The following is a 16659-nucleotide window of genomic DNA, read 5'->3' as shown; positions in this document are numbered from 1 at the left end:
ATTCCAAAACCATGCATGGTAGGTTGAGTGAACACTCTAAATTGTTCATAGGTGGGAGTGTGAGCGCAGATGGTTCTTCGTCTGTGCGTGCCCTGAGATTGGCTGGCAACCGGTTCAGGGTGTACCCCACCTACTGCCCAAAGACAGCTGGGATAGGCTCCAGCACCCCCCGCCACCCTTGTGAGGATGAGCGGATCGGAAAATGGATGGATGAACATTGAGCTATGTAGCGCTACAGAAATTGCTTGAGCCTAAACATTGGATAGTTTTACTAAAACTCAAATTTTCCAGATGGTGCCCTTGCCTTACTTTGCAGCTTGTCTGACTTCAGAAGCAAAATTACGGTTTTGTAAACCTCCAGCTAAACTTGGAAAAAAAAAGCGGATCTCTGGAATCGTCATGGCATTGCATGCTTGGTGATCAATTTTAATTACAAACGTACCGTAGACAGATTGATTGATTACACAGGTGAAAAAGCATTTCCACGTGTTCATTTTTCACCTCTTCACTGTTTATTAATAATGGTTCAAGCCATTTGATTCCAAGTAGACCCATAAAATATTTGACCAAGAGGACGAATTCCAGTGTCCGCTACACCGCCAGCAGAAATGGTTCCCATACTTCCATCCTTCGAAACCTCGTCTTCCCCACTAAGTCCCACATTGATGAACACATCCGTGCCGGACGAGGACGGTGATGACTTCTCAAGATATTATGGAGACGTAACGAAGGGATACTGTGACGTACTGCCGAGATCCTGAAGGAGTGGTGCTACAGGCAGAACAGTATAAAAGAGACACTGGAGGAGGGTGCTGAAACACACCGAAGAGGAGGAGAGACTTGAGCTAGAAAGAGAAGAGGAACATGCGAGACAAGGATAAGCATAGGCAAGCATAGCCACAAGTAGAGGTCCACAAACAGGTAAGACATTTGCGCGTCCCTATAGGATTGCGCTTTCTACCTTCTCCTGAGAGGCTTATGCAATACCGCACAACTACACATTTTTAAAACATTGTTTCTGACATTAACGAAGGGAAACCAACCAAGGTTGTTAGTTTCTAGTCACTTTCATTTTAATAAGATGTCAAATTTGGGTCGTCCGTGTTGAATGTAATTTGAATATCAATCCATTCTGCTCATGAATGGCAGTGGAACTAATTCATTGCAATGGTCGGCAAAATGCATCAAAACATTGAATGGAGTGCAAATGTGGCCAGTTGGGCAGATTACGCATATTTCCGATGCTTTGACACAACGACAAACTTTTGTACGTTAATTGCTTTGTAAGTGGATGTGGAAATGTTTGTGAGTCCCCCTGACAAATGGTGATGGCTAACACAGATGTGAAATCCGAGTGGGGGCGTCGACAACGGTTTGTTTTTTTTCTTCTTCTTTGCTTCAGCCCTCCCCACTCAAATACATCCGAGTCCATGTTTGAAGGCATATTTGTTTCTGTTTAAAGTACATTTGTTGCCACTATAGTGGAAAATGGGACTGACAGTATAGCGCAGGGGTCCCCAAACTTTTTCCTGTGAGGGCCACATAACTTTTCCCTTCTCTGATGGGGGTCCGGTGTCAGTTTGTAACATCAACGATCGTAGGGGAGCTTAAAAAATGTATTGTTTCCCAGAAAGCCACACATATCCAAATAACCCTTTCCAGGTTCTTTACAGAAAAAAAGTCAGGAAACAAATAATAACACTATTAATGAAATAAATAATAACTAAATAACCCTTCTATGAGTTTTTCACAGAAAAAAAACAGGAAATCAATAATAACTAAACAACTCTCTCTCTTTATAGCCCCTTGAAATCCACAAAAAAAGAGTTCTGCCATCTACGAGAACGCCACCTATATTGTCTTGTTTATGTCTGCTACCGTCTTGTTCACGTGTTCTACTAATTGATCTGAGACACAACTAAAACACTGAAACATTCTATGGTTTGTAAATAACTTTGTGACCTTGATTTCAACGCTATTTGCGTCATGGGTCATTTTGCCCCTAAGACCACCTTGGTACTTTTTTCTTACAGCTTCCATGGAAATGTGAATAAAAACAACATTTCAATTTTTCTGCAGTTGGGGACAAGCTAGGAAAAGTCATAAAATTTCAAGTTAAAAAAATATCTTTTAGGGTTTTTTTTTAACACAGTGACGGGTCTTTTTGACCCGAGGACAACAGGAGGGTTAGAGGGCCGGGTCAAATGTGCCCGTGGGCCGTATCCGACAGTGAGAATTGTGAGTGGGAATGGTTGTCTGTCCTGACGAGCCCTGTCGCGGAATGTTTTTTTTTGTTCTTTTTCAAAAAAATTTTGATGCAGTTGTTTTTCTTTTCCTACCAGAGGTGACGTTGTGCCGCTGGGTTCTATCCTTCGCTGAGGTCCTGGTGTACAACAACAAACGACCAGCGGTTGAAAGTTTGACGGTCAAATGCGAAGGAACTGCATGACAATGCCATTGAGGCTACTCCTCCTTTTCATGGTCGGAATCAGCCAAGCGACGTTTTTTTCGGCAAAAGGTGAATCTTTCACAAAGCTCACTTGATATTTAGGAAAACTGGATTTCAAAGACCTTCTTCATCTCTGAATAAGATCTGTCCGGAAATTTTCAATAAATACTCAAAATAAATTCGCCTTCCAGAGGAAGTCCAACTTTCAGGAAAACTGTATTTTTTTTCTTCACAATTTAAAAAGTTCCCTGGTGGCTTCATAAAAGACTTTTGGCTCTAAAAATACAAAGGATAATACACTTAACATATGCTGTTAAATATCACTCAGCTTTGGTTGGGCAATTCAGTTTCTTCCAAACGAGCCACTACTCAAACCTGCCAGGCTTTGTCGAGTACGACATTTCTTACCATGACGACTTGGGGCAGTGCAATGACATTGCGACAAGGTGAATGCCTACTTAAAAAAAAAAAAAAAATAGCCCACAGACTGAGCAGACCTCCGAGCTGATAACACTATTTGCTCATCTGTGCAAACGTAGCACTGCTTACCTTTTGCCTCCGACATGATAGCACTTCCCTTTAATTTGGTGGCTAGCCTCTAAAAGTGAGAGTGAAACTGTTGCTTTGCCCGGCCGAGTTCGCGGGTCATAGGCAGCGAAACTTGGTTTGTGGGTGGTATTTTGTCAAATCTGGAATGGCTTGCATGTTGACGCACAATTAGGCAGCCAACTAAAGATCTACTTGTTTGATAAATTTTCCACTTGGTGGGTGGACCGGCCCTCCGGAGACCTAACGTTTTTGTACACAAGCAATTAAAACTTAACCGAGTCAGTTGACATTAAAGATGTCCAAGAGATTTTTGGTTAATTTCTCCAACACATACACAAAAAAAAACACAAGTGTGTTTTTGTGGGATGGGTATATGAAATTTACAGTCGAGTTATGCAGCTATTGGCAGCAAGGTCAGGTTTGAAAGGCGAGTATTTATTTCTATTTGTCTCATCTATGCTTGGAATGTCCGCAATTTTTTAGAGGTTTTCCACTATTTGTTATTATCAGCGCATACAATAAGATCATAAAGCAAATCAAATCAATGGTCTCTTGCAGAACAATGGCGAAGCGAAGATTCTATGACCCGCTCTCATGGTAAAGTTTGTTGTTCTTACACCCTCTAAGTGTTTTGAAGTGGGAATCGATCATTCTCCTCAATGTGATTTCCCTGCCTGCTTCTAAACTGCCAATAGACAACTACGAATGGAGCACATGGTTCAATGTGGACCATCCGGGAGGCCGCGGAGACTACGAGCAGCTGGACGCCATCCGCTTTTACTATCGAGCCCGTGTGTGTGAGACTCCCCGAGCGCTGGAGGCCAGAACCACTGATTGGGTCCCAGCCCGTGAAACCGGGGAGAAAGTGCATGCGGACCCAACTGTGGGCTTCTGGTGCCTCAACGAAGAGCAAGGCCCAGAGCGGAACTGCTCCAACTATGCGGTTCGATTCCTTTGTCCCAAAGGTTTGTTCTCATATGTTTCAGCAGTCCAGATCTTGATATTATGTGATTATTGATTCATTTTTACACTGCATCATTGGTGTAATTGTTACTTTGTGGTGTAATACGGCTGCGGTTCTATTTCTTCTCAGGTAACGGTCTCAACTTTCAGGATATTTGGAGTCCGTGGACAGACTGGGGTCCATGTTCTGCCCTCTGTGGTCAAGTGGGAGTCCAAATTCGCTCCAGAAGCTGCAGTTCTCCCTCACTGCTTTGCAATGGACCAAAGGTAGAAAGGAAAGAATGCCACGGACCAGAGTGTGTGACAGGTAAGCACGCATTGGTTGCTTAAAACAACTTGTTCTCTGAACCAGGACCAGCAAGCACTGCGATACGGCAAATTATCAGTGACTGAATACTGTGGTTATTTCACCCAATTTTTAGATTGCGCCCTACACTGTGTGATGGGAAGGGCGAATGCAGAGTGCAGTGCGTGCATGTGTGAAGAGCACATCCTGCTGGGCTCTGTCCGTGGTTCTGGGGCTCTCATTGCCGAGGGGGCTGCAATACTGGGCTCGGACAAACTCCTCACCCTCACAGACCACAATGGACATTTCCGGATCCCCGGGCTCTGTCCTGATGGCAACACCACGTTGACAATCAGGCTGCAAGGCCACGCCACCCAAAGTGTTTTGGTTCCAAAAAGCGCTGAGCGTACCACAGTCGTCAGCGTGCAGCTCAAAAGAACCGGTACAGGAAAAATCTTTCCAAGTAACGACAGAAGTGGATCAATATTGATGTGTATTTTGATTTTCGTCACTGATCAGACAAGCTTCACGTGTTGAGCAACCCTGAGAGCAAGGCCAGGAGAGAGGGACAAACTGCTGCTTTCTGCTGTAATGTGGCCGGAACACCACAGCCAGACAAGTACCAATGGTAGGACTTCATAGTTTAAGTGCAATATACAAATCCTGTAACAATGTTTTCATGACATTTGAATACTGTGATCCGCGGGCTGTTTCGGTTTTTCTAATGGGTCTGTGTTTCCCAAACAAAGGTTCCATAACAACAGCCTCTTAGAAAGGAAATCCGATAGCACCTTGGTTCTAAAAAATCTGCATCTTGAACACGCTGGAGAGTACTACTGCAGGGCAAGCAGTCAATCTGGAGCTATTAAGACCAAACCCGCCATGCTCAACATCATCGGTATGTTACAGTCTACTGGAAAAAATAAATAGTGACATACATATAAACAAAGGCTATACATTCAGTGATTAAATTATATTTCCTTTCTCCCTCAGGCCAAAATAGCCATTCATGCAATCCCAAGCCTGATCCTCATCTCATACGTCTTCCACACGACTGCTACCAAAACGGCACAAACTCTTTCTACTACGACGTCGGCAAATGTCCTTCCAGCACATGCGTTGGACAGCTGGACAATGGTATCAGATGCAAAGACAAAGTGGCATACTGCTGCGGAGTGGCAAAAATGGAGGAAAGGCACCTGGCATGCCAGGGCTACCAACTGCCCACAATGGTCGTTACTGAATGTGGCTGTCAGAAATGTGTGGACACCAAAGCGATTGTGCATGGAAGAGCTGTAGCCGCAGACACCGGTGAGCCAATGAGATTTGGCCACATCTTTATGAACGGTGTAAGAATTAGCCGTACAGGCTACAAAGGTACCTTCGCCATCCACGTTCCGCCTGAGACGGAGAGATTAGTCCTGACTTTTGTGGACAACATGAATACGTTCATCAACACAACAAAGGTACTGCCATTCAATGCCAAAGGAGGTGCTGTTTACCATGAAATTCAACTCACACGAAAGAAAGTTCCTGTGACCATTCGGTCCTCAGAAACCAACACGCTCGATCTTGGGGAAGTCGAAGGACGGGAAGCGATGGCTCACATACAGATTCCTCCCAATTCTTTCTATAAGGAGAACGGTGAAGTGTTTGTGGGCGACGTCAACGCCAGCGTAACATTTCTTGACCCCAGAGATGTTTCCACAGCCGCCGCGGCCCAAAGTGATCTCAACTTTGTCGGGAACGAAGGAGATACCTTGCCACTGAGAACCTATGGGATGTTTTCAGTTGACTTCAGAGGCGGAGAAACCAATGAGCCCTTGAATGCGGGTGAGGTGAAGGTGTTCCTGGATTCTGCCCAGGTTATGATGCCTGAACACCTTGGAACCATGAAGCTATGGTCACTCAACCCCGAGACAGGCCTGTGGGAGGAGGAGGGAAGTCTGGAGCTTGAAAAAAAATCAAGAGGAAAAAGGGAAGAGAGAACTTTTCTGATTGGCAACCTGGAGATCAGAGAGCGGCGACTTTTTAACCTGGACGTCCCAGAGAACCGGAGGTGTTATGTGAAAGTGAGGGCCTTCCGCAGCGAGCGCTTCATGCCCAGTGAACAGGTTGAGGGAGTCGTAGTGAGTCTCATAAACATGGAGCCCACAGCTGGCTACTCCTCGAACCCTCGCGCTTGGGGGCGTTTCGACAGCGTCATCACAGGCTCGAACGGCGCTTGTCTCCCGGCTTTCTGCGATGAGCAAAAGGCAGATGCTTACACTGCGTACGTCATGGCCAACCTCGGAGGCGAGGAACTAGAGGCCGTCGCTTCGACACCCAAACTCAATCCGAATATCGTCGGAGTGCCTCAGCCTTACCTGGGCAGGCTGAACTACAGGCGCACTGATCATGACAACCCCAGACTCAAGAAGACGGCGTTTAGCATCAACTTGGCAAAGCCAAGTCCAAACACGGCCGAAGAGGCCAACGGACCGGTGTATGCCTTTGAAAAACTGAAAGAATGTGAGGAGGCACCATTCAGTGCTGCTCATTTCCGCTTCTCGCGAGTAGAAGGAGATCGTTATGACTACAACACGGTGCCATTCAATGAGGATGACCCAATGAGCTGGACAGAGGACTACCTCAGTTGGTGGCCTAAGCCAATGGAATACCGTGCCTGTTACATCAAAGTCAAAATCAACAGCCCGCATGAGATTAATGTGCGGTCTCACAATATGGGGGGCACTCATCCAAAGACAGTAGGCCAGCTGTACGGTCTCCGAGATATCCGAAGCATCCGCGACATGGACCAAACGGCAGTGTCGGCCGTGTGCCTCGAATTCAAGTGCAGTGGGATGCTGTACGATCAGGCACGCGTCGATCGCACGCTGGTGAAGGTGATTCCGCAGGGTAGTTGTAAAAGAGATCATGTCAATCCGCTCCTCCAGGAGTACCTGGTGAACCATCTCCCGCTAGCTGTCAACAATGACACCAATGAGTTCACTATGCTAGCACCTCTCGATCCTCTCGGTCATAACTACGGCATTTATACAGTCACGGATCAGGATCCGCGCACGGCTAAAGAAATTGCTCTCGGCCGCTGCTTTGACGGCACCTCTGACGGCACTTCTCGTGTCATGAAGAGCAACGAGGGTGTCGCACTGATGTTCACTTGCGGAGGTCGCGAGGTTACACGTCAAAATTTCTTCCAGACCCTGCAAAACTCGCAAGGTCAGATAGCCATAAGCGGGGGGAGAATTGAAGGCAGACAAAACTGGCGTCGGCAAAGAGCTAACGCTTCCCGAAACAGTCAAAGACGCAGCACCAGAGACCCAAAAGGAAGAGGCTCAAAGGCCAGAAGCTAAGCGCATCGAGATTCAGCAATGAGTGTGTCCAACATTAATCTTGACTTGGGTGCAAATATTCAATAATTTCACAAATTAACAAAGTACTGTATGTATCTACCAAAGCTAAAGTAAATGTCTCAATGCCGTTCATTTGTTTCCACAATGTCATTCTTACGCGGTTACTGTATTTCCTTGAAACTTGTAAATAGAATATTTATTACTATTAAAACATTTTAGTGATTCCAGCAAGACACCTTTGTTTTGACCAATGATTTATTAAATTAGATGCTTATAAAACACTGCAGCAGTCTAAATGTCAACACAGTAGCCAATTCCCCATGTCACATTGAAATTGGTCAAGATCTAGAAAAAGGTGAACTAAATTGCTCTCAATTGATTTAGCCCGTATGAAGAGTAGGGGGAGGCCCATAAATTCCACGATCCTCATCATACTTGATACAAGCCGGCAGAAGTAATGATTAGGAGACCATTTTATTCAGTTGTTCCAATCTCACCAATCCAATGTTTTCAAGCACTCGTACGGTATGGCAAATTTCATTTGCAATGCACCAAAAAATGCCAGTTAATACGCTTGCCTCCAATTGTTGGAGGAGAGTCAGAGACATCGCGATAGAATGGCAGTCAAGTTTTGAAGTCAATTCTTAATTCTTTACCCTTCCCTTTAACCTTTCAGCTAACAGTGTGCTTTCTGTAAACATACATTCTCCACTTTGATGTCAGTTTCAGGGCCCCAGAACAAAACCTCTGCAGTTGAAAAACAAGAATAGTGGGTTGAATTATTTGTATTTGGCAACCGGTTATAGATACTATATACTCATCTGTAAGAGAACCATCCTCAAGTGAGACCTAAAATATATACACATGACATTCTGGTTTAAGAATTTGCATAGAACCTTCTGTTTCTATGTCACGACATGTATAACTCCAATACTGAGTCTGCTTTTGGGACAGAAGCAACATTGCATTGAAAATGAGCTCTGACAACAGACAACAGCAGTTCCAAAGTATACTTCCTTGAAGCAGGGTTACCCAACAGATAAAAACTTAATTATTCGGGTGTGTGCATGAGTCCAGGCTGTATGAAGAGAGTTAAAAGGCAATTCCGTATGTCTGAACATAAATCAAAAGGTGAGACTGGAAGCTTCCAGCACAGTCCCTGAAGTCACTGAAGCAAGATGAAGGGTGCAACACATAGTTCTGAACTTCCAGGATGACACTGGACAGCATAAGGTAGAGCTGCAAAATTCGGGGTCGGAAGGGCACCGGGACTATTGCCATGGAGCCTGTGTCACATGAAGTCCTCGTAGTCTTGCGCGTAGCCGCCATCAAAGCCGCCATAGTCCAACTCGTCTCGCATCTGTGCTTTCAAACCGCCACCGGGTATGACACCTTTCTTCTTTTTTTTCCCTTTGTTTTGCTGGAAAGAAAACAAGTTGAAGTCAAACATAGTCTGTCATTCAAAAATGCTTGTGTATCAGTGGCTCGCATCACGGGTCCTTCTCGTAATGTTACCTACAAATGCGTCATGGAAGTCAATAATTCTGACTTCAATTGGGAGAAAAAAAAATGTCCACACTCAGAAAGCATTTGGAACAACCATCATACAAGAAGACATCAGACAAAACCTTAGTTTTTGCTCGTGTAAATGTAGTTGTTCTGTTGGCATATACCAAAGTACAATTCATAAATACATTTTATGATTGTGACAATTTGACAGTGGAAGCGATTGTTTCCTACAGCAGGAAGGAAATGTTCTAAACAACAGGTTGTGCTCATTTTTTATATTGGCCATTTTGTCACAGAATTGCAATGCACACAATACAAAAACTTGTTTCATGAAGGCCAAGTTCACATGGCAGGGCGGGATGTTCAATTAGGATTTTTTCGTGAAATCACATCTTTTTATACCTGTATACTCGTTAACACAACAAAAACAAATGTGACTTTAAATGCGGGGCTCTGGACTAAGGTTTTTAGTGAGAGCACAGTGGCCCCTCACCTGTAATGGTAGGAGTGCAAGAATTGGCTTCCATAGTTAATTTTAACCCTACTCATTTTCACTATGACTGATAAATGGGCTGGGGTGCGAATCATAAACTTAGCAGCAACAAAACATATTCAAGAATAGCAATTATCAAAAAAAGTACATTGTTTAAAAAAAATAAATACTTGTTGCACTGGCAAAGGTAGAGAAAAATTGTAGCTACACTTTCTCAAACTTAGGGGCAAAATGCCACCATTTACGGACACTCTACAGACTTGTAATGAGAACGGAACACATCCGTGATGTGACATGCATGCACAAAAAGCATGCCGTCACGTGATGCGCGCCCCCCAAAAAACATCACACGTTTCTGGATGTACATATATTCCCATATGTAGGGATAGCCTCATCTTATCTCATACTGTCAGAGTAGCAAGGTGGGAGGAAGTAGAAAGAGACGTCTACTAATTACAACCTCAAGCAACCAAACTGTCTGCATGGATGAACTGCAGCCATCGCCACAAAACACCCACTATCTGCTTCTGGTTACTTACAGGTGCGAATAAATTAAATGCAAATAAAGTTAACACTGTTACTCCAAGCAACTTTGCAGATTCAAGGACGATTATCAGTTGTCTCCAGAGTGCTCTCTTCCGCCCGCAGCGGCCATATTTGGCTTTTGATGACATGTACGTCAGGTGCATACGGATGAGCGTTCATAACGCAAATGCATCGGGTACCCATCTAATTTAGGAAAGAGGCCCGGGTCAGATTGGGGGAATCGGAATTGTACTATTCGCACTGCATGGGAAATATAACTATGATACATGGCGCATATGGACAAAAAGGAAAATAAAATAAAATTATGGATTGTGCAAAAGTGTAAACGTAGCCTAATGGCCTTAGGTTGGGTGCGTTTATTCATTATAAATCTGAATTACAAGAGAAGCTATCCAAACGATTGTGATGAAAGGTTTACGTAGCAGGATGGTTTGGGCCCGATAACATCCATACAAGTTGACACGCCCAGTTTAAAATGGAGCCTATACATGTAACCATTCTTTCACCTGTTATATGTTTGTGGGCAATTACTGTGCACATATGAAAAGTGAGAGTAATTTGTGGCTTTTGATCAAGGTCATTAGGGTAGTTGCTGCTGTCATTGTAATGAACCCATTGATCATAGATGAACCCAACCCATAAACATAAATCCTTATCTGGACAGTGGTCGAGATTCTATGGTAATACACCCATGTCGTCGTCTTTTTTAAGAAACGACACCTTCTTTATGCCAATATTTCCAAATATCTTAAACACCTGTGATCGTTCAGGATGTGGCACAAATTGTTTTGCAACATACTAAAATGTAGGTGCTATGGGGCATGAGTGTTTTGCGTGTGCGTTGGAGGGTCACAGCAGGTCACTCAAATGGGTAAACACTGCCCCCTAGCAGTCAAAATCTCATAAACATGAAGAAGCAGTCGTACCTTTTCTTGTTTCTGTTTTTCACTAAGTAGAACTGAGAGGGAATTACTGACTTTCTTCAAATCATCCACTTCCACTGTAAGAAAACAAGTTGTTACTAGTCAGACATGTCTCAGAACCTGATGAGGAACAGGATTATCAACATCATGTAATTGCACCTGAAACAATGGCTTACATGAAATACAGAGTTCCCGAAACAAGGAGTCCAAGAAACTTGAATAGTGCACCGATTTCTCAAACTGGGATATCTTTTCTTTCAGCAATTTTTCAAACTCTGTGAATTCTTCTTTGGAAGAGGGACACATTGCATCAATTCCAGCTACTGAAGAGCCGCCAACTCCTGGAAACAACAAAACAATGGGTTTCGCAATCACGGCGAGTGGATCCTAAAATGATTGAGAATCAGGTTAAATGCGACTTTTGTTGAATGCATATCTTCTGGCAGGTAATGACAGAGGAAAATGAATGAAAACAGATGCATCAGAGGGTTCTCTAAATAGGAGATTGGATTGAACAGAACGTTGGAAAAACAGGGTGGAGAATTTGGATCGTGGGAACCTTTGTTAAAAGCGGTTATGGGGGGTCTCTTAAAACAAATCCAAAGAGGACAGTGTTTCAAAAAATAAAAAGAAGAATACAATTCCACCAACATTAATTATTTGGGTTGAACCACATTTTGAGTAAGTAGCCCGACAAAAATACTTCAGGCTTACCGAATGCATCCTTTGCCAACTCCATGTCTGCATCTTCCTGAAGCTTCTGCACTCTTAACTTTTCTGCGAGTTGTTCTTCTGGGGTGAGCTCTTCCTAGAAAAGCAGATAGCACAAAGTATAACATAACATCGTTCTTCATTGATGAGCATAAGGAACACAGGAAAATACAAACGCAAACGGCAGAGGAAAGAACTCACTTCCAATTCTTTTTCTTGCAACTCCTGTTGTTTTTTCTTCAAACGGTTTTCTCGCTCTTTAATTTTCTCACTCAACTTTTTCTTTTCAGGAACTTTTACCTCTGAAAAGGAATGATAACTGACAAAACAGCAGCTGTCAAAAGTGCTAAATAATGAATAATTACCCGTCTTGTTCAGTTCTTTTTTCTCCTCGTCTTCCTCATCATCCCAGTTGTCCTGCAAAGTGAATTCACTGGGTCAACTGAAAATGAGCAAGCAACAAACTAGGAGACCGCGGATCTTAAAGGTAAGTCTGTCAGTAGTGTGATTCAGTATCAACCAGCAGCCAAATTGCGACAGTCATTAATTCTGAACTCATGGACCACCACATTAGGTACACCTCGACAATCTACTACTAAAAAGTACCAATGCCGTGACGGAAGGCAGTTGAATTCATTTGATAAGATGTACCAACACTCACAATGAAGGCCACGGCATACCTGGTGTCTCCCAAATGTTTTGTGCCTCACCTTGAAAACCAATACATACCGACGATACCTTCAAACAGCAGAAAGGCCAACTCTTTGTACTGCTCAGTCATCAGGAATAAACCTGCTCGTACTTTTAACCATTGCGGGAAACTTGGATTCTGTGTTTGTTGGAGGATAATGCCCGGGCTCACACAGCACAGGCTACAGAGAGCTGCACATCCTCCGCAATGATCCGCAAGGGATCCTGGGTTTTGAATGCAGGAAATATGTGCGGCGTCCCACTTAATCGCCATACTGAGCCTGATAGCTTGAACACATTGATTGCTCCGCAGCGTCTCAACAGGAAAAGTGACGGTGTTTATATAGACACACGTATACGCATGTATAACTCTGTGCATCTGACGCACAACTCAAGCGGAGGAAAACTGTCATGGCTAAGATAACAGAAAGTACACTTTTGAGCAAGGACAAAACTGACTGCTTTATTCATGTAGTAAATTACATGAATATCTATTTTGATGGGAGAAAGTAACATGTGGAAATCACTTCTCGGTGCGTTACGATTGAATTGGTCGTCGTTTGAATTGGGTTACTCAAATGCGGTAGTAACTCTGTCCGCTCACACAAACGGGTTTTTCCAAATGTTTCAGAAACCGGAATTTTTGATCTTGACGACATGTAAATGTAGTCTGTGTAGAACACAATTTCAAAATCACAAACACTGCAATGTGGAGAAAAAAAACATCTATGGTGCATCATTTATTATTTTACTCTGTGCTGTTTTGTTAAGCGCTTTGTTACAGCTGCCGCTGTTGTGAAAGCGCTATATAAATCAGAATGTATTGTATTGTATCATTTTGGTCCGTTGACTCAGTAGGCCGTATTTATTTTATATTTATGCTGTCACTATCAAACATTTTTAGAATTTATTATTGCGCCAATTAATCAAAAAAGTGTTTATTTTGCATTTAATTGTATTAGAAGCGGGCGGCCTGGTAGTCCACGTGGTTAGCACGTCGGCTTCACAGCGCAGAGGTACCGGGTTCGATTCCAGCTCCGGCCTCCCTGTGTGGAGTTTGCATATTCTCCCCGGGGGGCCTGCGTGGGTTTGCTCCGGGTGCTCCGGTTTCCTCCCACATTCCAAAAAAAAACATGCATGGCAGGCTGATTGGACGCTCTAAATTGTCCCTAGGTGTGAGTGTGAGTGTGGATGGTTGTTCCTTTCTGTGTGTCCTGCGATTGGCTGGCAATTGATTCAGGGTGTCCTCCGCATACTGCCTGAAGACGGCTGGGATAGGCTCCAGCACCCCCCGCGACCATAGTGAGGATCAAGCGGTTCGGAAAATGGATGGATGGATATATTAGAAGTGTGCCCCATTACTGTGTATTGCACAATTACTGCTGGTTATTTGGTATTATTTAGAGATTAGAAAAAATGAGCAAACAAGATCACATGACAGGGATTGATATCAGGGATTATAAAGTAAAAGCAGATTATTGCAAATGTCTTACTCAGAAGATAATCAGTCTGTTTTCATGAAGTATGACAGAAATCAAAATAATTACTGTTGAAAGGCTGACATTTGAAGATCGAAACAATTTAAAGTCAAACAATGGCTCTAAACAACGATAAAAGTAACCTATTGAAATAGTTGTCGATTAATTTTGACACCTCAAATTCATACAACATCTGGATATATCCAGCGCTTAAGAAGTGCAGTCCACATGTTTACACGTCATTGTTTCATGGATCATAAAAAAAGATGAAGTGATAAAGTCACAGATTTGTTTTCATTAGAGTTGTAATTTTAACTCAGAGGTACATTTTACTTGTTTGTCAGAGTTTTGTGAAGCTGTTTTCGTGAGCGCATAGACAACATGTCAAAGTGTGAAATCAATCGACAACTCTAATCTACGTAGATTAATAACCATTGTACATATTAATTCATGATTCAGATTTTTTTCCACTAAAGAGAGAATTCGCTTACCTTGCTGATAGTTTCAGTTGTCAGTTCAGCCTTCGTCAGAGCTGACAGTATTCGACAATTCTCTCTTTACTGGAAAACAAAACTTTGGTCTGGGAAAAAAAACTGAAACCGACTGAATGCACCTATCTGAAAAGACTAAAACATTTATGCATAGTAAAAGAGTGTATACTGTGCTACATACAGATTTATTGCTTTCATTACAAAAAAAAAAACATTGGAAGATCTTGAAAAAAATAATTGCATATTAAAACTCAACCAAAATATTGAGTATTGAATGGGATTTTCAAATTTGTTCATGTCTTGTACAATATTAGAACATGTTAATCAAGGTTATTGTTAACCCTTAACTCACACAAAGCCTGAGAATGAATATTGGTCCCAACAATTAACTCGAGGGAATAATTCCAGTGTTACGAATGTGAACTTAGTTCATCAGTTTCTTTCTGCAAAAAAAACAACAATTGAGGAGCCCGCCCCCAACCAGCAATTTCCCTGACACAAAAGCAGCATTCAGGTAATAGCACCTGCACAGTCACAGCAACTCAAGCCCCACTTCCTAAAAATAAACGGAAAATTCTGGAGCTACGGCAAGATGTTGGATGAGTCATCAGACCAGACGAGTTCATCTGAGTGACGGCTGCCCGCGTTTCCCAACTAGAGTGCACTATCTGGGGCTTTCCGCAGTCATAAAGGAGCCAATTTCACACAATCGTTCATGACAACCAATTGAGAGCACTAAAATGCCCCTCCTCAAAACGACACACGCCTTTCCGCGCCGATCGGGGTGAAGTTACTTCATCTGATTTCCAGAGGCAAACTGAAGCGAAGCTAGCCAGTATGTTAGCAGGTCTGCTAGCCCAACCGGGCGGCCCGACAAGAGATTAGCTTTAACAATGTTAATTCCGTCGGAAAAGACCAAGACTTGGGGATAACTACTACACACTGTAAATGCCTAAATATTGCCTTTAAAAACACCCAGAAGGTGGCAATATTTACTGTGACAATGTCCACATATCAACACAAATACACATGCACGCTGCTAGCTGTACTTGGGGTACAACAGCAGATCACACATGAGGTAGCAGTCAGCTAACTTTAGCTTCACTACGTGGGTGGCGATTGATGACTGTCACAGTCCACCCGCGGTCAAGAAGGACAACGGGGCCGGTGCGACAAAGTCTCTAGCACGCGAACAAAGCGTTTGGACCTCAACGCGTTAAACGCCACGTCTCGAGGCGCCCACTGTCATGTTCACCCACTTTAACGTCGTCTTCTTCGTCTTCGCCTTCCCATTTGTCCCGCGGCGCCTTTGGAGTCGCCTCCTGCACCTCGAAGTTGTCAGCGTCTGTAAAAATGACAGTAGAAAATGTGTCAGCGCCGGCCATACGAGTCGGCAGTTAAGTAACAAAGGAGCGATGGCCTCGTGTATCAAAGTGTCTGACGAGTGAAAAATGGGGCGGTTGCTGTCCGCTCCGAGTTGGTTTCTTACCCCAGTCCGCCATGTTGGCCGCGATGCTAAATGTTTGACAGACCGACAGGCTGCTCACTGCTGCAGCCCGCTGGTTACGTTCACTCTGCTCCCACCTTCTATACGTCACAAATAGGAGATGACTTGGTAATGTCGCCACTTCCCGAGCGGGACAAAACAATAATATAACGATAATAACATTCGTTGATGTAATTGCTTCTCCTCTTTTCTGTCCTGTCCCCACGATGACGAGAAAAGATGACAGTTTGGCATTATCCAAAAAGAAGACGAGACCGACTAGACGGCGTAAGAATGACGTCACACACCGGTCGCGCTCGTTACACTTTTGATAAACGCCTAAAAATGTACCCTTTGATCTGTTGAAAGAGAAGACAGTGTGTACCGTTTTATATGTATTTTAACATTGCTTAACGCGAAAGTGTTTCTTGCCCTCATAATTTACAACCCCAAGATTGATACTTATGGGCAACATAGAAATATATAGTGGAGACTTTAATTCAGGTTGAAACAAAAAAAAAGTAAGTATCCTGTACACAAGTGAAATCATACTTTGTCCCTAAAATACACACTTTGTTTAAGCCGCCGACTGTACTTGCGAAGTCCGTATCTTTGCTTCTGTTATAGCGATAACGACAAATTTGGTATTGTGTACATATTTTGGGTCACGGAATTTAATCAAATAGGTTTCAATAAACAGCATCCCCCTTCCCATAGCAATCTGAGTAAAAT

At 43.3% G+C, this 16659-nt stretch overlaps 2 protein-coding genes across 4 annotated transcripts; one reads left to right on the top strand and one right to left on the bottom strand.

The window, feature by feature from the left end:
* The first annotated feature begins 649 nt into the window (after positions 1-649).
* On the top strand, positions 650-7835 carry cilp (cartilage intermediate layer protein, nucleotide pyrophosphohydrolase). The gene is made up of 9 exons (XM_052063055.1): positions 650-921; positions 2343-2518; positions 3557-3595; positions 3694-3963; positions 4092-4268; positions 4384-4689; positions 4767-4875; positions 4997-5145; positions 5241-7835. The coding sequence occupies exons 2-9, from the start codon at positions 2431-2433 to the stop codon at positions 7598-7600; spliced, it is 3498 nt and encodes a 1165-aa protein (XP_051919015.1). The 5' UTR covers positions 650-921; positions 2343-2430; the 3' UTR covers positions 7601-7835.
* Positions 7836-7837: 2 nt separating this feature from the next.
* eif3jb (eukaryotic translation initiation factor 3, subunit Jb) lies at positions 7838-16157 on the bottom strand. Of its 3 annotated transcripts, XM_052063348.1 has the most exons (8): positions 15931-16147; positions 15701-15786; positions 12148-12199; positions 11984-12084; positions 11786-11879; positions 11248-11412; positions 11075-11148; positions 7838-9020 (listed from the first exon to the last, which is right to left on the bottom strand). In XM_052063348.1, the coding sequence occupies exons 1-8, from the start codon at positions 15941-15943 to the stop codon at positions 8892-8894; spliced, it is 714 nt and encodes a 237-aa protein (XP_051919308.1). In that variant the 5' UTR covers positions 15944-16147; the 3' UTR covers positions 7838-8891. The 3 variants fall into 3 exon arrangements, with proteins under 3 accessions (XP_051919308.1, XP_051919306.1, XP_051919307.1); XM_052063346.1 differs by having other exon boundaries at positions 11984-12199; positions 15931-16157; XM_052063347.1 differs by lacking the exon at positions 15931-16147 and having other exon boundaries at positions 15701-15841.
* Positions 16158-16659: the final 502 nt, after the last annotated feature.

This window comes from Hippocampus zosterae, chromosome 4 (genome assembly GCF_025434085.1).
Source record: "Hippocampus zosterae strain Florida chromosome 4, ASM2543408v3, whole genome shotgun sequence".
Taxonomy (NCBI): Eukaryota; Metazoa; Chordata; class Actinopteri; order Syngnathiformes; family Syngnathidae; genus Hippocampus; species Hippocampus zosterae.
The sequence above is the reverse complement of the archived record's forward strand: the minus strand, read 5'-3'. Positions and strand labels throughout refer to the sequence as shown.